Source organism: Salvia hispanica, chromosome 5 (genome assembly GCF_023119035.1).
Source record: "Salvia hispanica cultivar TCC Black 2014 chromosome 5, UniMelb_Shisp_WGS_1.0, whole genome shotgun sequence".
Classification (NCBI taxonomy): Eukaryota; Viridiplantae; Streptophyta; class Magnoliopsida; order Lamiales; family Lamiaceae; genus Salvia; species Salvia hispanica.
The window spans coordinates 39,421,748-39,442,028 of record NC_062969.1 but is presented as its reverse complement, the minus strand read 5'-3'; the positions used below and the strand labels follow the sequence as shown (position 1 = coordinate 39,442,028).

Sequence of the window (20,281 nt, the reverse complement as noted above, 5' to 3'; positions counted from 1 at the left end):
AAGCCCAAATCTTTATATCGCGTTTGACACGTGTAACGTGGAACACCTCCGCCGTGGAATTGAGGGTTTTTAAACCTCTTCCACACATCGCCGCCGCCGCCCTACTCCATTTTTCCATCCTCCGGCGCTCCGGTCTCGACCTCCGTCATCAGGAGCTGAACATATTCTGATGCGTCTGAGCTCCCGCCGTCGAAGCATCACTCTTTGCCGGAGAATTACGTGATTTAGCTCAGCCACAAGCTCATCTCTGCCATCTCTGTTATAATTCGTCGATTTCCCGTGCCATGGCGTCGGTGATCGGATGTTTCTCTCTCAAATCTACTCATCGAGGTAAATTACCATTGATTTTTGCAGATATTGGACTCGAATTTCAGCTGTTTTAGATTTTCTTCTTCGGAATCTCTTACTTTCATGTTCATAAATTAGGCGGAAATTTGATTGAGGAATGATTGATTTTCTTCTTGATCTAATAAATCAAAGTTATTTAACGACTGATGCCAGTTTTCGCTGCTATGATGCAGGAGTGCTTCCAAAATGGAGATCACCTAGAGCAGCTGTGGTTCCCAATTTTCATCTTCCGATGCGCAGCAACGAAGTTAAAAACAGGTAATTGCGCGATCAATTTGATCATAGTGAGTGATTTTTTTGCTCTTGATTTCCTGTTAGCAATTGATAACCTAGTTCCAGTAAAAGAGTATCATGTTAGCAAAGCATATAATTCAACCAATTGTTGGATAGATGATTATGTTTTAGTGGTAGCAAAAGTGAGCTATGGAAACCATTCAAGTTGCTGTGATGATGATGATGATGATAGTACAATAGTGCTCACTTATTCACTTGTCCATGTGCATGAAAACAGCATGTGAGGGAAAGATGCTGACTTATCTCCAACCATTTGTTGTCTGCATTTTGTTTCCTGTTTTGCTGAATATATTTTCTGTCAGTTTGTCATTGATTATGTTTTTTCGAATATCTATGGAAAAGAGTTTGATTAGTTATGGTGAATGTTGAGTTTTCTCATTATCATTAATAATAGTATGAACAAAAGCTTGCATCTGTTGGATTTCTCATACCCTTGTGATGTCCTTGTGCTTATTGGCATTAGGAAGTTTGATTTACCACTTCTACTATCTATGATGTGAGGTTTAAAATACAGAATCTCAGTAAAATTGAATTGAAACTAGCACAAGAAAGTGGTTTTATATAAGAAGTCATAGAAAAATGTTTTCATAATGTTGAATATGACATGGATTTGAAATGATAATCTTGAAAATTCATCATTGGTAATATCTCTAGAAAGTTCAAGTTCGTAATTTGGTGGTGCAAAGGGTGGAAGGAATGTATGCATAGGAAAGATGTTGCTCCTATATGTTATTCCATATCCAAAGGAACCAGCTTATGTAATGTGAAGCTACTGTTTGCAGGACTAATGTCGATGACATAAAATCGCTCAGATTGATTACAGCAATCAAGACACCTTATCTCCCGGATGGAAGATTCGACCTGGAGGCATATGATGCCTTGGTGCACATGCAAATCGAAGATGGTGTCGAGGGGGTGATTGTTGGTGGCACCACTGGTGAAGGCCAATTGATGAGCTGGGACGAGCACATTATGCTCATTGGCCACACAGTCAACTGCTTTGGCAGTTCCGTTAAAGTCATTGGTAACACCGGGAGTAACTCAACACGAGAAGCCATCCACGCCACTGAACAAGGCTTTGCTGTTGGTATGCATGCCGCACTCCACATTAATCCTTACTACGGAAAAACCTCCTTGGAGGGTTTGGTCTCTCACTTCGACAGCGTGCTTCCCATGGGCCCTACAATCATCTATAACGTACCCTCACGGACAGGCCAAGACATTCCACCACGTGTGGTTCACACCGTTGCACAGAGCACCAACTTGGCAGGCATCAAGGAGTGTGTTGGGAATGATCGGGTGGAGCAGTATACGAGCAATGGCATAGTCGTCTGGAGTGGGAACGACGATGAATGCCACGACTCGAGATGGGATTACAGTGCCACTGGAGTAATTTCAGTTACAAGCAATCTGGTGCCACGTCTGATGAGAGAACTCATGTTTGGAGGTAAGAATCCAACTTTAAATGCAAAACTGTTGCCTCTTATCCAGTGGCTTTTCCGTGAGCCGAACCCAATTGGTGTGAACACAGCCCTAGCACAGCTCGGGGTCGTGAGACCTGTTTTCCGGTTGCCCTACGTGCCCCTTCCTCTAGCCAAGAGGGTCGAGTTTGTGAACATAGTCAAGGAACTCGGGAGAGAGAATTTCGTTGGAGAGAAAGACGTCCGGGTCTTGGAAGATGAAGACTTTGTTTTGATCGGTCGGTATTAGATGCTACGTTTGGTGAAATATGGTCTCCTTTCGACGCTGTTCTTTTGATCTGCTTGCTTTGTCCTAAACAATAATTTAGATTTTGAGTTTTACTCTTGTTGTTGTATGTCAAGGTAAAGTTAAAAACACATATATGCTACAAATATTATATTATTGCATGACACTTTATGCTGATAAAAATGAAGTATAAGTAAGTACTCCTATAAATTATAATGTAAATATAAGCTACTCCCTCCGTCCCCGATTAAGAGTCACACTTTTCCATTTCGATCTGTCTCCAATTAAGAGTCACACTTCATTTTTATCATAAATGGTAAGTAGGTCCCACATTTCACTAACTCACTTCACTCCCATTTTATTTTAAAACCAATATAAAAAAGTGGGTTCCACATTCCACTAATTTTTCAATCAATTTTTCTTTATATTTCTTAAAACTCGTGTCCGGTTAAAGTGTGACTCTTAGCGAGGGATGGAGGGAGTATTTTTCAATAGCTACACTTTTTTCGTCAAAGATCTTCTCGAAGCTTGAATCAGTATGTTGTCGTAGTGTTGTCACAAATTGGACCAATAATTTCTTAGTCATGGTCTACGCAATGATGCACACACCCATTACATCAACAATTAAATCTAATCTATGTCAATGCCAATGCCAAAATTCAATAATACACACAAGAAAGGAAAATCTTTAGAGAAATAAATAGGATCTATTGAAGGGGTAGAAAAAAGCTTAAGGTCATCCGCATCTCTGTCTCTTATTCGTCTTTTAATCATCTCATCTCTTCACTATTCATGAGTCCAATTGTACTTTTCACCTCATCTCTTAACGAAGAGACAACACCTGATCCCTCCATCTCTTAACCATCTCATCCCTTAACTACTCATTTTTTTTATTTCTAACAAATTCAATTAATATTTCATTGAAATATTAAATTAATACTAATAATTCATTAAATAATTAAAAACCACAAAAATTACAACATCCGAAAATACGAAAAATACATAATTGAAATCCTATGGAGTATTTTTAATTTTAATTTTAATTTTATAATTTTTTATTTTTATTACAATATTGAAAAATACAAAAAATAAAAATTACAATATTTTAATTTATTTTATTTTCGAATTTTCCTGATTTAAAAAAAAACAAAAAAAAACATTTTAAACGGATATAAACGACGCCCACTCGCAGGCCGGCGAGTGGGCGTCACGCACGAATCGGAGCACGCCACGACGCCAAGGCGCGTGGCGAGCTGTCTCGAGGCCGGTCTCTTCCGCGCGCGACACGCGACGACATGTCCCGTCTCGTCGAGACGAGATGGAGGCCGCATCGCCGTCTCGATGCGGTCCCGTCTCTTCGAGACGAGATAGAGCCCGCATCGAGACGCGATGCGGATGCTCTGACACAAGAAAAATGAAAGCAAGCAAAGAGGATATACATATTGGTAGACACATGGAATGCCCCTGCCACGTGTCATAATACGAACCTTTATTTTATCTGAAAAACTGAAATAAACACTAAACCAAACAAAACATAACATAAATCTTGTCTTGATGGTTTGCTAATGACTAGAATGTGGTGTGATGACAAAAACCAATTAAAACAGTCATGACCATGTTAACTATTCATAAGAAATCAAGAATTCATTTACATAAAAATCCCACCTTTTGTGGCTCATGCACAATCCTACAATTGGAAGATACAAGTGGAAACTTTCAATAATAGAAAGGTGCTTGTCATAAATTAGTTTGCATTGACTTCCACTCTTTCTAGAATAGTGATACCATTCTCCACTTAATGAGATTTGAGAGAAAAGTCAACAAAATCAGCTCACATAGGCATGCATACACACAAACACTTGACACTACTACAATAAAAGGCCAAAGCCAAGTCCAAGATTCTCCCAAACAAACAACCATGAATCTCTTACACAATCTCTTCATAATCCTCCTCTGTCTCCACATCCTCTCAGCAGAATCTCAAGATCCTGCTGCTAGCTCATGCAATGACAACACCAAAGCCAACACCACAACATCAAGAAACATTGACACCTTACTCCCAAAGCTAGTCTCAGGCACCATCCAGAACGGCTTCATTGCCACCTCCTCCGGCGGGGTCCACGGCCTCGCCCAATGCAGAGGCGACGTCAGCAGCAGCGACTGCGCCTCCTGCATCCAATCCGCGGCAAAAGAGATCAGATCCCTCTGCCCCACCCAATCCGATGCAAGGATATGGTATGACTACTGCTTCCTTCGATACAGCACTGATAGATTCTTCGGTGAGGTTGATGTCTCGGGCGTCTACCTGATCAACACGCAGAACGTGACTGATCCCGAGGCCTTCAACAAGAAGCTGGCCTCGCTGATGGATGACATCACCAAGGAGGCGGTGAGGTCCTCGAGCAGGGGACTAGGCAGGGGGAAGAGGGACGTCTCGGATTTCGTTAGGCTTTACGCGTTGGTGCAGTGTGTGAGGGATCTCTCTGAGATCAACTGTGCTCAGTGTTTGGCCATTGCTGTCAGCAACTTCCCTACTGTCTGTGGGGATAGGAGAGGCTGCCGCGTGCTCTACAGCAGCTGCTACGTTCGATACGAGCTCTATCCCTTCTTCTTCCCTCTCGATTCGCAGGAGTCGTTGGATTCTAGACTTGGGGAGAAGTATGAGAGAGTTATATCTCATGTCAAGAATTGATGTATGGTGCTTTGAAGTTTGCATTAATAAGACTTTGTGACATGTTTTTGTAGTACTATTTGATTCGGCCCAATCCACTCGACAACTCTAAATACGACTTTGTAACAACTCTAAATACGACTTTGTAACTGACTCTAAATACGACTTTGTGACGCGTTTTGTAGCATTTAATTCTTGGAATCTTATACAATGTACATACACTACAAGTGCTGATTTGTAAAACCAATTTTTTTGGTTATTTATACCCACATTATTACTTGAATCACTTAAAAAAAATCATTTTCTACTTCCAAATGACGAAAAATAGCATTTCGACTCATTTTAGCTCAAGCACACACACGACTGCAGCGGCGCCGCTCTCACCACCCGCCGTCTCCACATCAGAAGGTGAATCTATACACTGAGCTTTCTTATTTCACATCCACAGTTTTCGATCCCTCTGTTTTTAGCTCGTTTTATGCCTTTGTTATCGGGATTTCGCAGTAAATTGATATGCTTAAATTACTCTTTTTTTTCTACTGCTTGTTGTAGATTTGGTCTTAGCTGTTACAAATTTGGTGAATTAATTATTGTGGAATGCGTTAGGGTTCAAGGATCATGTTCAATTTTGTGGAATGGATTAGGGATTAGGGTTTGTTTCAGTATTTGTGATATTAGGGTTTGTTTCAGTATTTGTGATATTAGGGTTTAGAGACCTAGATTTTGATGTTGTAAATGTCAATTGCAATTGCAAGTGTGTTACTTTGATGAGATTAATAATTTGGTGTTGCTCTGTTTTCTTTTTTTTTTGTTAGTGATCAAGGGGTTATTAAATTCCGAAATGGGCGAAGATTTCTTCCGAACCCTACCATCGGATATCATAGTAGATATCCTCTCAAGGCTCCACACTCGACATGCTATGGCCTGCAAGCTTGTTTGTAAGCCATGGCTTGCTCTTCTCGCTACCCCCGAGTTTGTGAATTCCCATATTTCCAGAGCAATCCCGGGCCTTGCTGTTAAAACGGACTCAAAGTCATACGACGTCATTGATATTGTGGATGAGTTTGGCTTAGACTTTGACGAGGAGTATCATTGGGAGCCCTCCTTCAACTTCGAACTCCCCTCTGATGAGCCAATCCATAGTTCAGCTAAAGGCTTGATCTTTCAAGGAGGCGTCGATCATGGAGATCTCATCCTGTGCAATCCAGTCACGCGTGACTATATCAAGCTCCCGTCTCCTCGACAAACTACCTCAAGAGATCAGCTTGCATTTGAGACTTTTGGATTTGGAGTAAGCAGAACTACCGACCAATATAAGGTGGTCAGGATTTTCTTGGAAAAACCACTACATGGGCAGTACGAAAATCCACAACATGAGTTCAAAAATGAGTGCCAAGTATACACTGTTGGCACCGGAATGTGGAGAAAAGTTCCCTCTCCCTCTGACAGCCCGCAGAGGTTTGGCCACAGCCTTGCAGGTTTACTTTTTAATGGAAATCTTCATTGGAGGGTAATTGAGAAAGCCAACAACGAGTTCGTTGAACGGATTTCTTGCCTTGATCTTGAAACAGAAGTTTTTAGCACCTTTCATATACCTCCTCGTCCTCCTGGTATAGCTTCGCACTGTCATATGACACCATTTGTTTTGAGGGATCGCCTCTGTTTGAGCCATGTTACAGATGATCTGGTGGTTGTAATTTGGTCGATGAAGGAGTATGGAGATGACAAATCTTGGACAAGGGAAGTTCTCACCGGTGAAGTTTTCAGGCAACTCTATGAGGTGTTTTATGCTTGCGTGATCAAAATTTTTGAAAATGGTGATATCTTGATGGACTGGAACAAGAAGAAGCTATTCTACTACTCCAGCAAGACTAAATCTTGCCATGACCTCTTTTCTCGAGAGGATCATAATGATGATATCTGTACGACCTTGTATGCCCCAAGCTTTCTCTCGCTGAAGAATTTTGCCTTGGAGAATGTTAGCTCATTTTGAGCTGTGAAAGTAGTTTGATGTGTGATGATGAAATGCAAGAATGGTGAGGGACATCTCTTCTTGTGTCATGCATTGGAAATGTTGGTTGTATCTCTTTTGCCAAGATAACATTAGTATTTTCTTGGGTTTATATGTGATTTGGACTTGCTTTCTTTTCTTGCCTTATTAGTTCTATTATCTATTGGAGTAACTTTCTTGCCTTATTACTTCCATTATCTATTACGTAATAAACGTGTAACTGATTTATCACCCGTAGCTTGACATACGAGCCTCCGGTGAAATCACCCTTAGGTGGATGAGCGAGCGAGATACAAGGGCGAGGTTGTGTCCTTCCAATGGGGTAGAAGACTTCAGTTTTATTTATACGAAAGTTTTTTGCCTTTTCATTTCTAATTTTTTTTTAGCCTTTTGCTCTTTTTTTGGGTGGAATATTTGTTTCTTCTCATTCGGTCATTCCCTCTTTCTTTTCACCCACTTTTCATACTGTAAATTTTTTACATATAGGTGCAACATATCAACATCTCTTTTGATAATTTTTTACAAATTATCTAATATTATCATGGAACAAAGATGACCTATGAGGAGTAGTATGAGTTATTCCATTCATGTTTAGGCTTTGACAATCTTTCTATTCTGTAGATCAATTTATAGTTTATTCACCTTTTTAATTTCTTCTATTTCAAAATACAATTCTATTGATTTTTCACCCACTATTTTGATAAATTGCAAATATGCAATTTTATGTTTACAAATTATCTATATTAAAGCGTGAATATTGTGGAACAAAGATGAACAAACATTAGGATCATAAGTAGTTCTTATTTAGGCTATGATACTTATTAACATTTTTTTTAGTAAATGTCGACGGGGAACTGCTCAATCTGTGTTAGCAATAGTAATTTATTGTCACAAACTTTAACATTAACAAATTAATTTGAGGATGTGATATGAAAATTGAAGGTTTTGAATTAAATCGATTATACAAAAATAATGTCAATCGTTATGTTTTCTTCATATGTAATCAGCTTCCAAAATGCATCTGTATTTGAAAAACTCGCGTCATATATATTAAAATGGATATTGACATCTAATATCACGAAACTTTCAAAAAGTTGGGTTTTTCCCACGAACTTTAAAATTGACAAATAATATCACAACTTTACTCCTGGTTTGTTTTTTCCCACGAATGAAAAAATTTCCACAAATAATATTATGATACAGATTTTTTTTCGTAATTTCTCGACAACAATTTTGAGAGCTTCAAGTTTTTCAATCTTTGAAGATAGTTTTGTTGAAGTACATCCTCCAAAATTGTTCTTCAATCTATTAAAATAACATGAATTTTTTCATTCGTGGGAAAAAACAAACCATGGGTAAAGTTGGTGATATTATTTGCCAATTTTAAAGTTTGTGGGAAAAATCCAACTTTTTGAAAGTTTCGTGATATTAGATGCCAATATCCCTTATTAAAATTTGTGTCATATTTAAAAAGCATTTATCTATAAAGAATTCATTTTTTTTTCCATTTAAAGTGGCGGAAAAAATCGTCTTTTAAAATCTCATAACACGAACCATTTTCACTGCAGCGGCGCGCCGCTCTCACCAACCGCCGTCTCCACCGCATTTTCCACCAGAAGGTGAATGAACTTTCTTATTCAACACTCCACACTTCAAATAGATTGATGAATTAATTAGTGTTTATTTACACCCATATGTGATTCAAAGAAATATGAAATTATACATAGCAAAAATATAAAAACTAATGGATATTGAATCTTATTATTAACATTTTATCGTTTGTTTATGTTGAGGAAGTGATCACAAAATGATTTGACTGTGGAAGTGTCAAAGCTGAGCTTGGTTGAGGGCTGTTGGAAATGGACGGTCTAGATGCGATGGATTAGATCTTATAATCTGGTCCGTTGATCTCAGATATAAGTATTGGGGGCAGCTCAAAATGAGCTGATTCGATTTTTGCCCAAAAACTAAAACCAGAGAGAAGAAAAGAGGGAAAAAGAGAGAGAGATCAGCAACTCAGTCCAGGGGGAGATTAGAGTGTTAGAGTTGATCAATTCACACTGCGTTTTGTGAGCTCGAGTTCTCAATTTCTTCGTCTAGTGTCATTACTGTTTTCCTTCCTTGTTTCTGTAATCTTCACCTCCGACAAGAATCAATATAGTGAGAAGTACTTTTCCGTGGATGTAGACTTTTTACGTCGAACCACGTAATTCCGGTGTTGTGATTCTTGTTTTAATTCTTGCTGCAATCGCCTAAAATCAACAGTTTAGATATAATATTATGTACATTTAAGTTAATCATAGATTCATAATACTATAACCCTTTTAAATATTGTACTCTCTCCGTTCCATTTAAAAGTCATGTTTTGTCATTTCCGTTCGTTCCAGTTTAAGAGTCTCATGTAGAATTTATCATATTTGGATATAAAATTTAATTTCATTGTTGATGAAATTTACACTCAAATACTATTATTTTCGTAAAAATAAAACAAAATAAACACCTTTTACATACAAAAAGTCAAAATTGTCATACTTTCCACTACCTCTCTTCAATTAGCACTACGGATGGAGCAATGAATAAATTTCAAACCTCTAGTAATGAATATATTAATTGAATTGTATTTCTTACTTTTTAGATTTTTCGAGGAAGATATATCAATTTATTTTTTTTGCAAATATTAAGATTTTTAATCTTATGTATTTTTAATTTTTTACTCCACCATATATTCGACTGTTTTCTTTATTACTATTGCTAATCAAAACACTCGAATCACGTTTTTTTTTTTTTTTCTTCGATTCTTCCTCTGAAAGCACCCCCGGAAGGTGAATGCACTTTCTTATTCAGCACTCGATTGTTTTCGATATCTCTGATTGAGCTCGTTTTCTAGCTAATATGCCCTTCTTTTTGGTGTAAATTGATGTTTATTTTACTCATTTTCTGGCGTTGTTGTAAGAATAGAGCATTCATGTATTGTTTTTAGGCCATAATTAATTTCATGAACTCAATCTTGTGGAATGCGTTAGGGTTTTAGGCTTAAATTCAAATTTTCAATTGTATCACTAGGATTTGTGTAAATATTTTGTTGCTGCAAATTTGTGTGTATACATAACCTAAAACTAAAACCGATTTTTAGCATTGTAGTAATTTGCAGAAATTGTTGTTATGCATACCAAATTTACCAATTTTTTTTTTGTGGAATGGATTAGGGATTAGGCCTAAATTCAATTTTGTAATATTAGGGTTTGGAGAATGGTGACTTATTTTGATGATGCTCTGTTTATTTTTTTTTTTTGTGTTGATGAAGGAGGTGTTATTAAGTTGAGAGAGGAAAACTGCTGATAATTCCAAATGGAACAAGATTTCTTCGAATATCTACCATCGGAAATCGTAGTAAATATCCTCTCAAGACTCCACACTCGAGATGCATGCTATGGCTTGCAAGTGTGTTTGTAAGCCATGGCTTGTTCTTCTTGCTACCCCTGAGTTTGTGAATTCCCATATATCTAGATCAGTCCCGGGCCTCGCTGTTGAAACACACTAAGTCATACGACGTCATTCAATTTGTGGATGAAATTGGCCTCAACTTTGATAAGGAGCATCGTTTGAATGTAGACTTCTACTTCGAACTCCCTTTTGATGAGCCAATGCATAGTTCAGCTAATGGTTTGATCTTTCTATGTGGCGACGATCATGATGATCTTATCCTGTGCAATCCAATCACACGTGACTATATCAAGCTCCCTTGTCCTCGCCAATCTTCCCCTAAAGATCAGATTGACGTGGAGACTTTTGGATTTGGAGTGAGCAAGCTGACCGGCCAATATAAGGTGGTTAGGATTTTCGGAGAAAAACCACTACATGAGGAGTACAAAAATGAGTGCCAAGTATATACTGTGGGAACCGGATCGTGGAGAAAAGTCCCCTCTGATAGCTCGCTCTGGTTATATAAATGGGTTGGAGGGGTATTTCTGAGTGGGAAACTTTATTGGACGGTCAAGAAAGCAACAAATGGCTCTGGTAGATGGATTTCATGCTTTGATCTTGAAACAGAAGTTTATAGCGCCTTTCCTTCACCTCCGTATTTCTCTAGAGATGCTCTCTTTGGTAAGACACTCAGTGTTTTGAGGGATTGCCTCTGTGTAAGCGATCTTTCACTTGATGGGAGACTTGTAATCTGGTTGATGAATGAAGATGATCAGTGTTTCACAAAGGAACTAATTATCATCCCCCGATTTGGTTACTCCTTTGATGCATATATTCATGTGTGGCCAATAAGACTTTTCGAAAACGGTGATGCCTTCATTGAAGCAGATGGATATCTATTCTACTACTCCAACACGTCGGGAACTTTTGATGGAGGTCTATTCTGCTACTCCAACAAGTCAAAAACTATTGACTATGACATTGTGGTTCAAAAGGTTCGTAGGCGTGAAAGTCTTACAACCATGTATGCCTCGAGCTTTCTCTCGCTCAAGAGTTTTGTGATGGAGAATGTTAGCTCATTTTGAGTTGTGACTGTAGTTTGATTACTGTGATAGTCGTTAAACCATGGGCCTCTTTTGTAGGATTGTCTTGGACCTCTTCGAATATTGATTTCTTTTAGTTAAATTGCAGTTCTTGACATCTTGTCTTCCTTTTTGGCTTTGATTCTTGTTAGTTTTGTGTTCAATTGTCTTTACTTGATAACAGTTGGTGTGCGGTGACTGATGGTTGGAACACGTTCCTTCGGATCAGACTCTTGCGTGTCGATATTTTGGACAAGGCAGTGGCAGAACTTACTGCTCATGTATGCTCTTTGGATTTGACTCCTGACGAAAGAATTCACCATTGTATTGAACTTGTTCTATGCGAGCTTCGAATCAAAATTTAATGATCATAATTTAACCATGGATTTGGGTAGCTTTTAACAATGTTTATTAGTAATTATTTTATCAGTTATGTGAGGTTTAAAAATACAGAATCTCAGTATTTGAGAGTCATGTCTGTTAAGAATTGAGGAATGGTGTTTTGAAGTTTGCAATTTGTGCTTGTTTGATGCTCTCATGACAATGTGATGTAATAAGACTTTGTGACAAGTTTTTGTAGTATTTGATTCTTGGAATCTTATGTATGTACAATGTACACGTGTTGATCCCTTGTCCTAATTTTTCACAATGTAATGGGTAATGAGACTGGTGAATGCCATTTTCTTGATCTTGCTCTAGTTATTTGGTTGTCCGGAGCTTCGCGGAAAAGGGGTGGCATCGCGGACATCGTTGAGCCCAGTGGCATAGAGGACAAAGGTGTCGAACGCGAAGCTGAAACCGGAGCACTTGACAGTGCCGTGCCTTCGAAGATCAAGATACCACTCATACTCCTTTTTCTCTAGGCCTAATTCCTTGATTCTGCAAAAAAAAGTAACAAAACTATGAAAATTTTTCTAACCAGGTTGATCTATTTAAAGATTTTGAACACATTATTACCTTCCACTCAACATGTTGAACCTCTCCTCACTCTGGCTTCCTCTGATCACTGTCCCAACCTTCGGCACAATCACATCAAACGCTGCACACGTCTCCCCATCATCGTTGCTACGAGCATTGAACGGCTTCAGCTCCTTAGGGTGGTTGTACACGATCACCGGCTTCTTGTAGATCTCCTCTGCCAAGACGGATTCGTGCTCCTCGGAGAGAGGCGCCCCCCACTCGATAATCCTCTCGTTCTTCGCCTGATTTGTAAGGCCATCAAAATGTGGGATATCATGAAAAACATGGAACATCATGTGATGATCTTTACCTGTTTCAAGACCTTGACTGCTTCTGTATATGTGATCTTCTCAAAGGGGCCTTCGGCTATCAGTTGAAGTCGATCCACGACGTGCTTGTCAACGCGCTTCTCCATAAATTTGAGATCCTCTACAGAGCTCTGCATTATCCATCTGCAGATGGACTTCAAGAAGTCCATTGCACACTGCATAGAGTCCTGAAATAGCCCATAAACCAAAACTATCAATCTGTTACCGACCAAACAGAAGAACTTATCCCCAAAAATTAGTCTATTTGGAAAGAAATAAAACTCATTTTGTCTACAAACCCACACCAGTTGCCATTCGCAACCAATGTGGGACACTCGTTAGTCATGGCTGGTTCCTTTACCAAACAACCAATACTACGAACCAAACAGGAGAACTTATCCCAAAAGACTAGCCAAAAAGAGCACAAAAACCTCAAGGTCGGAGAAGGCCACTTCGATCTCGACCATCCACATCTCGGCCAGCACCTTCTTCGACTCTGGAGAGCATGCTCGGAACCTAGGCCCGAACGAGCACACGTTCCCCAGAGCCGAGGCGTGGCTCTCCAAATGGAGGCGACCAGAGGCGGACAGGTAAGTCCTGGTCCGCCTCTGCTCGCCTTCGACTAGCTCAGCCAGCTCAGTCGTTTTCTTAAGATCTTGAACCGCAGCAGCCAATGCCTCCTTGTTGCTTCCACTCCTCTTCAATTCCTCAATTTTCTTGCTCTTCTCCTTGATCGAAGCCCGTATCGTCTCCGCCTTGACGCCATCAGGGAGAGTCGTCTCCACGTGGAGCAGACTCTCCCTGGCGCCGCCGCCGCTGGCGTGTGTGACTGTGGTCACAGGCGCCTGCACGTGCAGGAATCCGTTTTCGCGGAAGAACGCGAAGGCGGCCTGTGTGAGGCCGTTTCGGATTCTCACCACGGATGCGACGGTGGTGGTGCGGGGGCGGAAATGGGCGGAGTCGCGGAGGAGCTCGAGAGGGAGGCGCTTCTTGGAGAGAGGGTAGCGGTCGTGGTCGACGGTGCCGAGGTGGAGGAGTTTGTCGGCTTTGAGCTCAATTGTGTGCTTCTGCTTCCTGTCCGGTAGCGACGGCTTCTGGAATGTGCCTTCGACTAAAATGCACGTCCCGGACGGCATAACCTGCGCCGGCCAAGCTAAGGCGGAATCCACCACCACCTAAAAATTATAGGGATAGGACGAAATGTTATGCTACATACTTTATGTGAATGTCACTTTTTCATAATTTACCGTCGAAGTTTTTATTAACTTATTTGAAATTATAGAGAAAATGAACAGATTGAGTTTTGATTTTTAAGTAATTTGTAGAATCAGTGAATATTAAATTTTGAAGGGTTAGAAATAAAATAAATAGGAGTATTATATAGAACAAAACAAATAAGAGTAACATGTACTAAATTAGAGAGGTGGTTATTAATTGGTCACCAATGATATTCACATAAAAGGGAGCATAATATTTCTCCAAGACATAGGTCATGGTGAAAACTGTGCTCTGGAAGAATGTGAATTTGACTTAAAGGAAGAAATTTGAAATTTTTTTGGTCTCTTGTAGTAGGATTTAATCCCACGAAAAGGTATTGCAAATCTTTGCGATCGAAGGTCTAAACATAGTTATTCATTCTCGCAATATTCAATGTCTCATTTGAAACTTTAATTGCGAGAATCGAAGACCATTTTCACCTTCTGGATCACGAAGATTTGTACATGTCTCATTGTCGAATGAGTGCAGTACTAGTTTCGAATGTCGTTTATTTTTATTTTATTTTATTTTATTCAATTACTATTAATTTCATCGAAACACGTGTTCACGATAAACGCGACTCTTTATTACCTGCAGGCTAGAAACGCAGGATCCGTCGCCGATTTCCAAGATCGAGATGGACGGCTGCGGCGGCTTTGGGATAATAGAGTCGATTTTGTCCCGGATCCGCTGCTCTCCGCCGAAGACCTTTATGATCGACCGGAAAAAGGGGAGCTTTGTTTGGAGGACTTCCACGCAGCTGATGTCCTTTGGGCCTCCGGCGGCCGGAGGCGGCGCCGGCGCCTCCAGCTTGAACTCGCGGGAGGACTTCACCCACCCTCCCACGACCACCCTCCGCCCGATCAGCCCCGCGCCGCCGTCGGGGCGGCCGGAGATCGTGTCCACGGTGACCCTTTTCGAGTATTTGGCGAGGGGCAGTGGGGATTCCACCGGAGCTTGCACCGGAGCTTGCTCGGAGGTCATTTTTTTTTACTAGAAAAATTAAGGGAGTGTTTGTTTGTTTGTGTTTTGATTTGAATGATGGTGGGAATTGTTGAGGGGAGAGATAGTATTTGTATATGTATGTGTGGAGAGAGAAATGATGCGTTGCTTGAGGTGGATTGTTGAGAGAGAGAGTTAGAGAGAGAAAGGAAAGGGATTGATTGAGGGAGATGAGGAGGAAGAAGAAGATGGAGGCCAAGGATTGGTATTCTTCAGAGGTTGGATTTCGCGGGAAGGTTTCAACTTTAAATTACGGTTTGTTTGGTTTTTACTTTTTGTCTTTTTTAGGTATATTTTTATAGGGAGAAATTTGAAGTTTGAGGAAATCTTTGGAATAATTTATATGTTGATCTAAGTAATGGGTTAATGTTGGGTTCGAATAGGATATTTTGATTTGGAGTGGTTTTAATCAATTTTTTCACAATTTAACAAATTTATTAATATTACTCCCTCGTCCCGCTTTAGGAGTCCCGGTTGAGTCGGACACATGTTTTAAGAAAAAATTGTTCGAGCGTGTGATAAATAAATATTGTAGTGGATGTTGAGACCCACTTTTAATTGAGTGTCCAATAAATAAATGTCATAGTGGATGTTGAGACCCACTTTTAACACTTTGTAGGCATTTTTTATTAATTTATTTCAACCGAGACTCCTAAAGCGGGATGCCCAAAATTGATTAACCGAGACTCCTAAAATGGGATGAGGGAGTATATAATTGTATCAATTATATCTAATAGATTCAACCTACCAATGCTAACAAAATCCTTTTTTTTTGTTTGTTTTGTGGAGTGTTTTTTACTATGGGAACTTGGCTCAATGATGATGGAATATAGAAATTGTAAGTAGGAAAAAAATATTGGACGGGATTGATTTATTAGTAAAAGGGATAATATTTTAACCCAGAGGGTATATTCGAATGGCAATAGACTCGTTAATCGTTAATTAAATGGTCAGGAGATTGATCCTACGAATGTGAAGCAAATCCTTGGGTCAATTATTTTACCACTCGAGATGCCTACAAATCAGTACGAGGAATAATCATTGGGTTTGTTGATGAATATCCTTGGGGCTGTTCGATTTGCAAGATTGTATCACAGATTAAATATGTAGTGTGTTTGGTTAATGAGATAACTCAATCTTACATGAATAATCATGAGATAATTTATGATAGTTGATCCACTAATAACTAAAATAATCTTACAACTCAATCCTAGATTATATTTTAGTATTATTTTATCTTAAAAAACCGAACACCACCCTCTACTAACAAAAAAAAAGTGATAAAATTTCGAAATTGAATAAAACTGATAAAATAATCAAATGTCTGAATAAATTCGGTGATCAACCCTTAATTATATATATACTTTGATTGGGCTTATTGATCGTTAAAGATGGGCTTTTGTATGGTCGATAACCGATCTTTTTAGAAATATGGGCCGGCGAAGAATTTCATTTTGCATTTCGCTCCCTGAAATCAGACATAATTTGACTTCGACCCTCACATGGGTTTCCATGGGTCCCACACAACAATATTGTTAAATTATTGGGATAGTTCTGAAAAGATCTAGAAATAGCTTCAAATAATTAGTTTGGTGAATTTTTGGTAACTCAATTATTTTATTTCTCAAATAAAATGTGAAATTGCTTAGCTTCTGAGTCAATTTGAGACTTCTTTTTGGATTCATCTGTGATTGGATTCAGCTTTACAGGTAGGCCATCTACAAGGAAACAGAATAATTTATTTAAATTATTTTAGAAACTGATAAATAATTTATATGCTTTTTGGGTGGAGGGAGGCATAATTCTATTTTCAGACAAAGAAACATGGTTACTCAGAAAAACTTTTATCCAATGTTCTAAATAATTTTCTAGGTGTATTATTATATTTACACTTTTCAAGATTTTTTTCATGGATTAGATGTTTTAACCTATTCATGATTTTTTGTCAATCAAACAAGCCTACAACGTTTGGTATAGGGTTGAATTCTTGCAATTTTAAGATTGGATCTTGCATAGGATGTTTTTTTTTAAAAATGGTTAATAATGATTCCACATTTATTCCATTATGACTCGAACCAATGACCCATTGGGTAGAGAAAAAGTCTCTTACCAACAAAGCTGCGTTGTATCATCGATCTTGCATATACGGTTGATTCGACTCGACGGTTTCAATTTTGCTTCAAATTTGATCGTTTTTATTGTTTTTTTCAGTTTCTCAACGGATTTCACATTTCCCAATTTCCATGGATTTTTCACATTTTCCTCTGATAACAGCTTAGAAGCATAATAGGTACGCCGGTTCTGGTTCCAGATGGGTAGTCCAAAAACCACAACCATCTGACTAGTTCCGAGCTGAGCCGGTGATTCGGATCTAACCATGTAATATCTATATCTGCATACAAAAAAATAATACCACATGTATAAGTAAATAAAAAAATCATCCAGTCAAAATGTACATAACTTGATTCTTTTCTGCCATTTATTCCATGGACAAAATGTCTTTATGAAAGATAGCAATCAGCCCCCCTCCCCCCTACTATGAGGCCAACAAAATACACAAAAAAATAAAATAAAATGATTTGCAAAGTTGGAAAGATACTGTATAAGATTTTGTAGGTCTATGGAAGGAAATGGAATGATGCAGCATTTTATTTTATTTGAAAATGTAGTTTTGTCTCTTTTTGTTTCTTTCTGCATTAGTACTACATATTTTAGCCACTATTCATACATCCACACACCCCCTTTTTTCCCTCCTTCCCATCTTCACATCCTCTCTTTCCGGGCTCAATCAGTCCTGTTTCTACTCCAAATACTTTTACCACTACAAACAAGGCCAGACGATGAAGAAGCATGTGCTCCTCCTCGCCTTGCTCTGTGCAGCAATCCTAGTCCAAGGTTGTAATTAAGTCTGCCATACTTGATTTTTCTCGGTTCGTATTGCTCCATGGTTTCATGCATGTGACTAGTGATTTTGGCAATGCAGGGTCCAGAGTTCAAAAGGGACATGTCAAAAACTGGAAAGATTACAATATTCCATCAGAATTGAGAGAAGTAAGTAAACTATAAGATTTTCAATAGCATCAAAATCTCAGTGTCTGAGCCATGGATTGAATTCCTTGTTGTGGGGAATGCAGGGAGGTTCTAGAAGGTTCTTAATCGGCTCGGTGGCTCCAACTTGCACCTACAACGAGTGCAGAGGTTGTCGGTATAAGTGTAGAGCGGAGCAAGTACCGGTTGAAGGCAATGATCCCATGAATAGTGCTTATCACTACAAATGTGTGTGCCACAGATAGTTCTTTTGCCTTTTCCTTGACTTACTATGTCCAAATATACAGTCAGAGTCAGTCTCTACCTTATGTTTTTTGATACTACTATAAATAACTGTTGCTATTACTAGGAGGAAATATAGATCCCTTTTGTCTAGAGTGGTTGTGTTTGTGCCATTTTTGTTTATTAAGGTTTTGGAATGTTGTTAACCGGTTTTGTTGGTGGAGGAGCAGATTATTGAGTCTGGTTTATGGTTTTTGAATGTTGTTTAACCTACAATTGTATTTCCCTACACTAGGTATAACATCGTATCGACATATAATCCTTAAAGGCCGAGCCCTATGGGATAGTCTTCTCACAGGACTGGTTAAGATCTGAATCCAAACGCATATTTCAATGACAAATTTGTTTTCGGTTGGTATGTGTAATACTATGAGTCTATGAGTTCCGGTTTCTATCTTGATCCATCTTATGGCAAGATGGTCTCATCATAAAACATGCATTCAAATTTTGAGGGCATGCATCCTAAAAATCTAAAAGCATGGTCCTCACAAAAGTACCCTTTATATGCATGCTTTCCACTTTATAATCATACATACCTCAACCATGGTGATGCAAATCCATGAAGAACACAGATCCATTGATCAAACGCGCATCCGCATGCACCTGCACATTCATCAGACAAATACATCAGGTGCAGCAGCATCACTTTCAACCCACGAACCTTAGAATATCAAAATTTACAGTGATAAGACAGGTGGGGGTGGGGGTGTAGGGGATTTGCAAGAATGGTGAAAAAAGAAGAATCACAATTAACTGCAAGTGGCACATGGAAGTGGTCCCAAATTGGTGGCATGATGCTAGAGCACATGGGCATTCTTGATTTAGAGAAGATATGACTAGAAAGGCCCCATTTTTGCAGTGTACAAGCAAGATCCCTATACAAGTTTATTGTACTTTGACAAAGTTGCAGCCTTTCCACTTCCTTACAGAAGCTTCTCGCAACGACTTTATGGCAACTTCTACACTATTATGCAGAAAGCCGTTTTACCTTTTTCACAAACTGGTTTTGGTACCTCTTTCTGCAATCAAATCTATTACATTCCCATGCACCACTTTGATGCAGTAGATGCCTCTACAAATTACAGTAACAACCAATGATTGAAGGAACATGTATAATATATTGCTTTTAAAATGAAAATTATAAATTACTACCTTGTGGCAGAAGGGAACTTGAGTTACTGAGACTGCTCTAGAAACCATCACTGGTAAAAAAAAAGGTGTGGAATAACAAAAAACAGTCAATGATACATACGTCTGAACAGATCGTTTATATGATGAAACATGAGCATGCGGTATCAGACACTTTGTTGCAGTGATGCCTCTAGAAATTACTTAACCTGCAGTAACAACCAATGATTGAAGTGACATGTATAACACTCTTTAAACTGAAAATTACCTTGTGGCAGAAGGGAACTTTAGTTACTGAGACTGCCCGAGAAACCATCACTGGTAGAGATTGATGATTCTTTGCAATTAAAAGGTGTGGAATAACGAAAAACAGTCAATGATAAAACTGAACAGATCGTTTATATGATGAAACATGAGCATGCGGTATCAGAAGATTCACATTAAGGCTTGCAACATGCTCCTCAAAGACAATCATTGATCTCACAATTTAATTCCAGCAGTAAATTTTAAAACTAGACACAAGCTAATAAGTGACATCCAAGTTTAGAATAGCATCATGTGATCTCGGATTGGACCATCACATTAAAGTGATGGAAAGAAGAGCTAGCTAATACAGAGCAGCCTGTTCATAAGAGGCATGTTTGTGTGGAATTACCAAGAAAGTTGCTACAGCTATTTTTTCAAGAAGGTAGGGGTGACCACAACTGTTCCCCTTTCAGTTTTTCTTATTGAAAGATCAGTTGCTTCTCGACAAGTTACA

At 38.9% G+C, this 20,281-nt stretch overlaps 7 protein-coding genes across 10 annotated transcripts; 5 read left to right on the top strand and 2 right to left on the bottom strand.

The window, feature by feature from the left end:
- The first annotated feature begins 80 nt into the window (after positions 1 to 80).
- Positions 81 to 2,510, top strand: LOC125188631 (4-hydroxy-tetrahydrodipicolinate synthase, chloroplastic-like). 2 transcript variants are annotated; one of them, XM_048085598.1, is made up of 4 exons: positions 81 to 330; positions 522 to 606; positions 1,425 to 2,089; positions 2,174 to 2,510. In XM_048085598.1, the coding sequence occupies exons 1-4, from the start codon at positions 285 to 287 to the stop codon at positions 2,350 to 2,352; spliced, it is 975 nt and encodes a 324-aa protein (XP_047941555.1). In that variant the 5' UTR covers positions 81 to 284; the 3' UTR covers positions 2,353 to 2,510. The 2 variants fall into 2 exon arrangements, with proteins under 2 accessions (XP_047941555.1, XP_047941554.1); XM_048085597.1 differs by having other exon boundaries at positions 82 to 330; positions 1,425 to 2,510.
- Positions 2,511 to 4,227: 1,717 nt separating this feature from the next.
- Positions 4,228 to 5,099, top strand: LOC125188632 (cysteine-rich repeat secretory protein 55-like). Its single transcript, XM_048085599.1, has one exon. The coding sequence runs from the start codon at positions 4,268 to 4,270 to the stop codon at positions 5,039 to 5,041; it is 774 nt and encodes a 257-aa protein (XP_047941556.1). The 5' UTR covers positions 4,228 to 4,267; the 3' UTR covers positions 5,042 to 5,099.
- A 106-nt stretch (positions 5,100 to 5,205) lies between these two features.
- LOC125188630 (F-box/kelch-repeat protein At3g06240-like) lies at positions 5,206 to 7,166 on the top strand. The gene is made up of 2 exons (XM_048085596.1): positions 5,206 to 5,428; positions 5,836 to 7,166. The coding sequence occupies exons 1-2, from the start codon at positions 5,335 to 5,337 to the stop codon at positions 7,011 to 7,013; spliced, it is 1,272 nt and encodes a 423-aa protein (XP_047941553.1). The 5' UTR covers positions 5,206 to 5,334; the 3' UTR covers positions 7,014 to 7,166.
- A 3,286-nt stretch (positions 7,167 to 10,452) lies between these two features.
- Positions 10,453 to 11,539, top strand: LOC125190038 (putative F-box/kelch-repeat protein At1g12870). The gene is made up of 2 exons (XM_048087239.1): positions 10,453 to 10,480; positions 10,539 to 11,539. Exons 1-2 carry the CDS (start codon positions 10,453 to 10,455, stop codon positions 11,537 to 11,539), a joined length of 1,029 nt encoding a protein of 342 aa, XP_047943196.1.
- A 557-nt stretch (positions 11,540 to 12,096) lies between these two features.
- On the bottom strand, positions 12,097 to 15,094 carry LOC125190138 (asparagine--tRNA ligase, cytoplasmic 2-like). Of its 2 annotated transcripts, none has more exons than XM_048087341.1 (5): positions 14,653 to 15,094; positions 13,236 to 13,979; positions 12,807 to 12,992; positions 12,494 to 12,738; positions 12,097 to 12,415 (listed from the first exon to the last, which is right to left on the bottom strand). In XM_048087341.1, exons 1-5 carry the CDS (start codon positions 15,043 to 15,045, stop codon positions 12,232 to 12,234), a joined length of 1,752 nt encoding a protein of 583 aa, XP_047943298.1. In that variant the 5' UTR covers positions 15,046 to 15,094; the 3' UTR covers positions 12,097 to 12,231. The 2 variants fall into 2 exon arrangements, with proteins under 2 accessions (XP_047943298.1, XP_047943299.1); XM_048087342.1 differs by having other exon boundaries at positions 12,494 to 12,732.
- A 1,901-nt stretch (positions 15,095 to 16,995) lies between these two features.
- On the bottom strand, positions 16,996 to 19,802 carry LOC125186627. 2 transcript variants are annotated; one of them, XR_007170476.1, is made up of 4 exons: positions 19,790 to 19,802; positions 19,382 to 19,465; positions 18,930 to 18,996; positions 16,996 to 17,455 (listed from the first exon to the last, which is right to left on the bottom strand). XR_007170476.1 is itself a non-coding variant. In XM_048083035.1 (2 exons), the coding sequence occupies exons 1-2, from the start codon at positions 19,034 to 19,036 to the stop codon at positions 17,170 to 17,172; spliced, it is 393 nt and encodes a 130-aa protein (XP_047938992.1). In that variant the 5' UTR covers positions 19,037 to 19,137; the 3' UTR covers positions 16,996 to 17,169. The 2 variants fall into 2 exon arrangements, 1 of the variants encoding a protein (XP_047938992.1); XM_048083035.1 differs by lacking the exons at positions 19,382 to 19,465; positions 19,790 to 19,802 and having other exon boundaries at positions 18,930 to 19,137.
- LOC125186630 (EPIDERMAL PATTERNING FACTOR-like protein 9) lies at positions 17,641 to 18,574 on the top strand. Its single transcript, XM_048083037.1, has 3 exons — positions 17,641 to 17,958; positions 18,047 to 18,114; positions 18,198 to 18,574. The coding sequence occupies exons 1-3, from the start codon at positions 17,904 to 17,906 to the stop codon at positions 18,354 to 18,356; spliced, it is 282 nt and encodes a 93-aa protein (XP_047938994.1). The 5' UTR covers positions 17,641 to 17,903; the 3' UTR covers positions 18,357 to 18,574.
- Positions 19,803 to 20,281: the final 479 nt, after the last annotated feature.

What these genes read in the sequence shown, in the direction of transcription:
- LOC125188631 (XM_048085597.1), top strand. Translation starts at nt 285, where the DNA reads ATGGCGTCGGTGATCGGATGTTTCTCTCTCAAATCTACTCATCGAG. An exon ending in TCTCAAATCTACTCATCGAG is followed by an intron (nt 331 to 521) that starts GTAAATTACCAT and finishes GCTATGATGCAG; the next exon opens with GAGTGCTTCCAAAATGGAGA. An exon ending in AGCAACGAAGTTAAAAACAG is followed by an intron (nt 607 to 1,424) that starts GTAATTGCGCGA and finishes TACTGTTTGCAG; the next exon opens with GACTAATGTCGATGACATAA.
- LOC125188632 (XM_048085599.1), top strand. Translation starts at nt 4,268, where the DNA reads ATGAATCTCTTACACAATCTCTTCATAATCCTCCTCTGTCTCCACATC.
- LOC125188630 (XM_048085596.1), top strand. Translation starts at nt 5,335, where the DNA reads ATGACGAAAAATAGCATTTCGACTCATTTTAGCTCAAGCACACACACG. An exon ending in CGCCGTCTCCACATCAGAAG is followed by an intron (nt 5,429 to 5,835) that starts GTGAATCTATAC and finishes TTTTTTTGTTAG; the next exon opens with TGATCAAGGGGTTATTAAAT.
- LOC125190038 (XM_048087239.1), top strand. Translation starts at nt 10,453, where the DNA reads ATGCATGCTATGGCTTGCAAGTGTGTTT. An exon ending in TATGGCTTGCAAGTGTGTTT is followed by an intron (nt 10,481 to 10,538) that starts GTAAGCCATGGC and finishes CCATATATCTAG; the next exon opens with ATCAGTCCCGGGCCTCGCTG.
- LOC125190138 (XM_048087341.1), bottom strand. Translation starts at nt 15,045, where the DNA reads ATGACCTCCGAGCAAGCTCCGGTGCAAGCTCCGGTGGAATCCCCACTG. An exon ending in CAGTCAAGGTCTTGAAACAG is followed by an intron (nt 12,739 to 12,806) that starts GTAAAGATCATC and finishes CTTACAAATCAG; the next exon opens with GCGAAGAACGAGAGGATTAT. An exon ending in TTCAACATGTTGAGTGGAAG is followed by an intron (nt 12,416 to 12,493) that starts GTAATAATGTGT and finishes TTTTTTTTGCAG; the next exon opens with AATCAAGGAATTAGGCCTAG.
- LOC125186630 (XM_048083037.1), top strand. Translation starts at nt 17,904, where the DNA reads ATGAAGAAGCATGTGCTCCTCCTCGCCTTGCTCTGTGCAGCAATCCTA. An exon ending in TGCAGCAATCCTAGTCCAAG is followed by an intron (nt 17,959 to 18,046) that starts GTTGTAATTAAG and finishes TTGGCAATGCAG; the next exon opens with GGTCCAGAGTTCAAAAGGGA. An exon ending in TTCCATCAGAATTGAGAGAA is followed by an intron (nt 18,115 to 18,197) that starts GTAAGTAAACTA and finishes TGGGGAATGCAG; the next exon opens with GGAGGTTCTAGAAGGTTCTT.
- LOC125186627 (XM_048083035.1), bottom strand. Translation starts at nt 19,036, where the DNA reads ATGCTGCTGCACCTGATGTATTTGTCTGATGAATGTGCAGGTGCATGC. An exon ending in TTTGCATCACCATGGTTGAG is followed by an intron (nt 17,456 to 18,929) that starts GTATGTATGATT and finishes TTTTGTATGCAG; the next exon opens with ATATAGATATTACATGGTTA.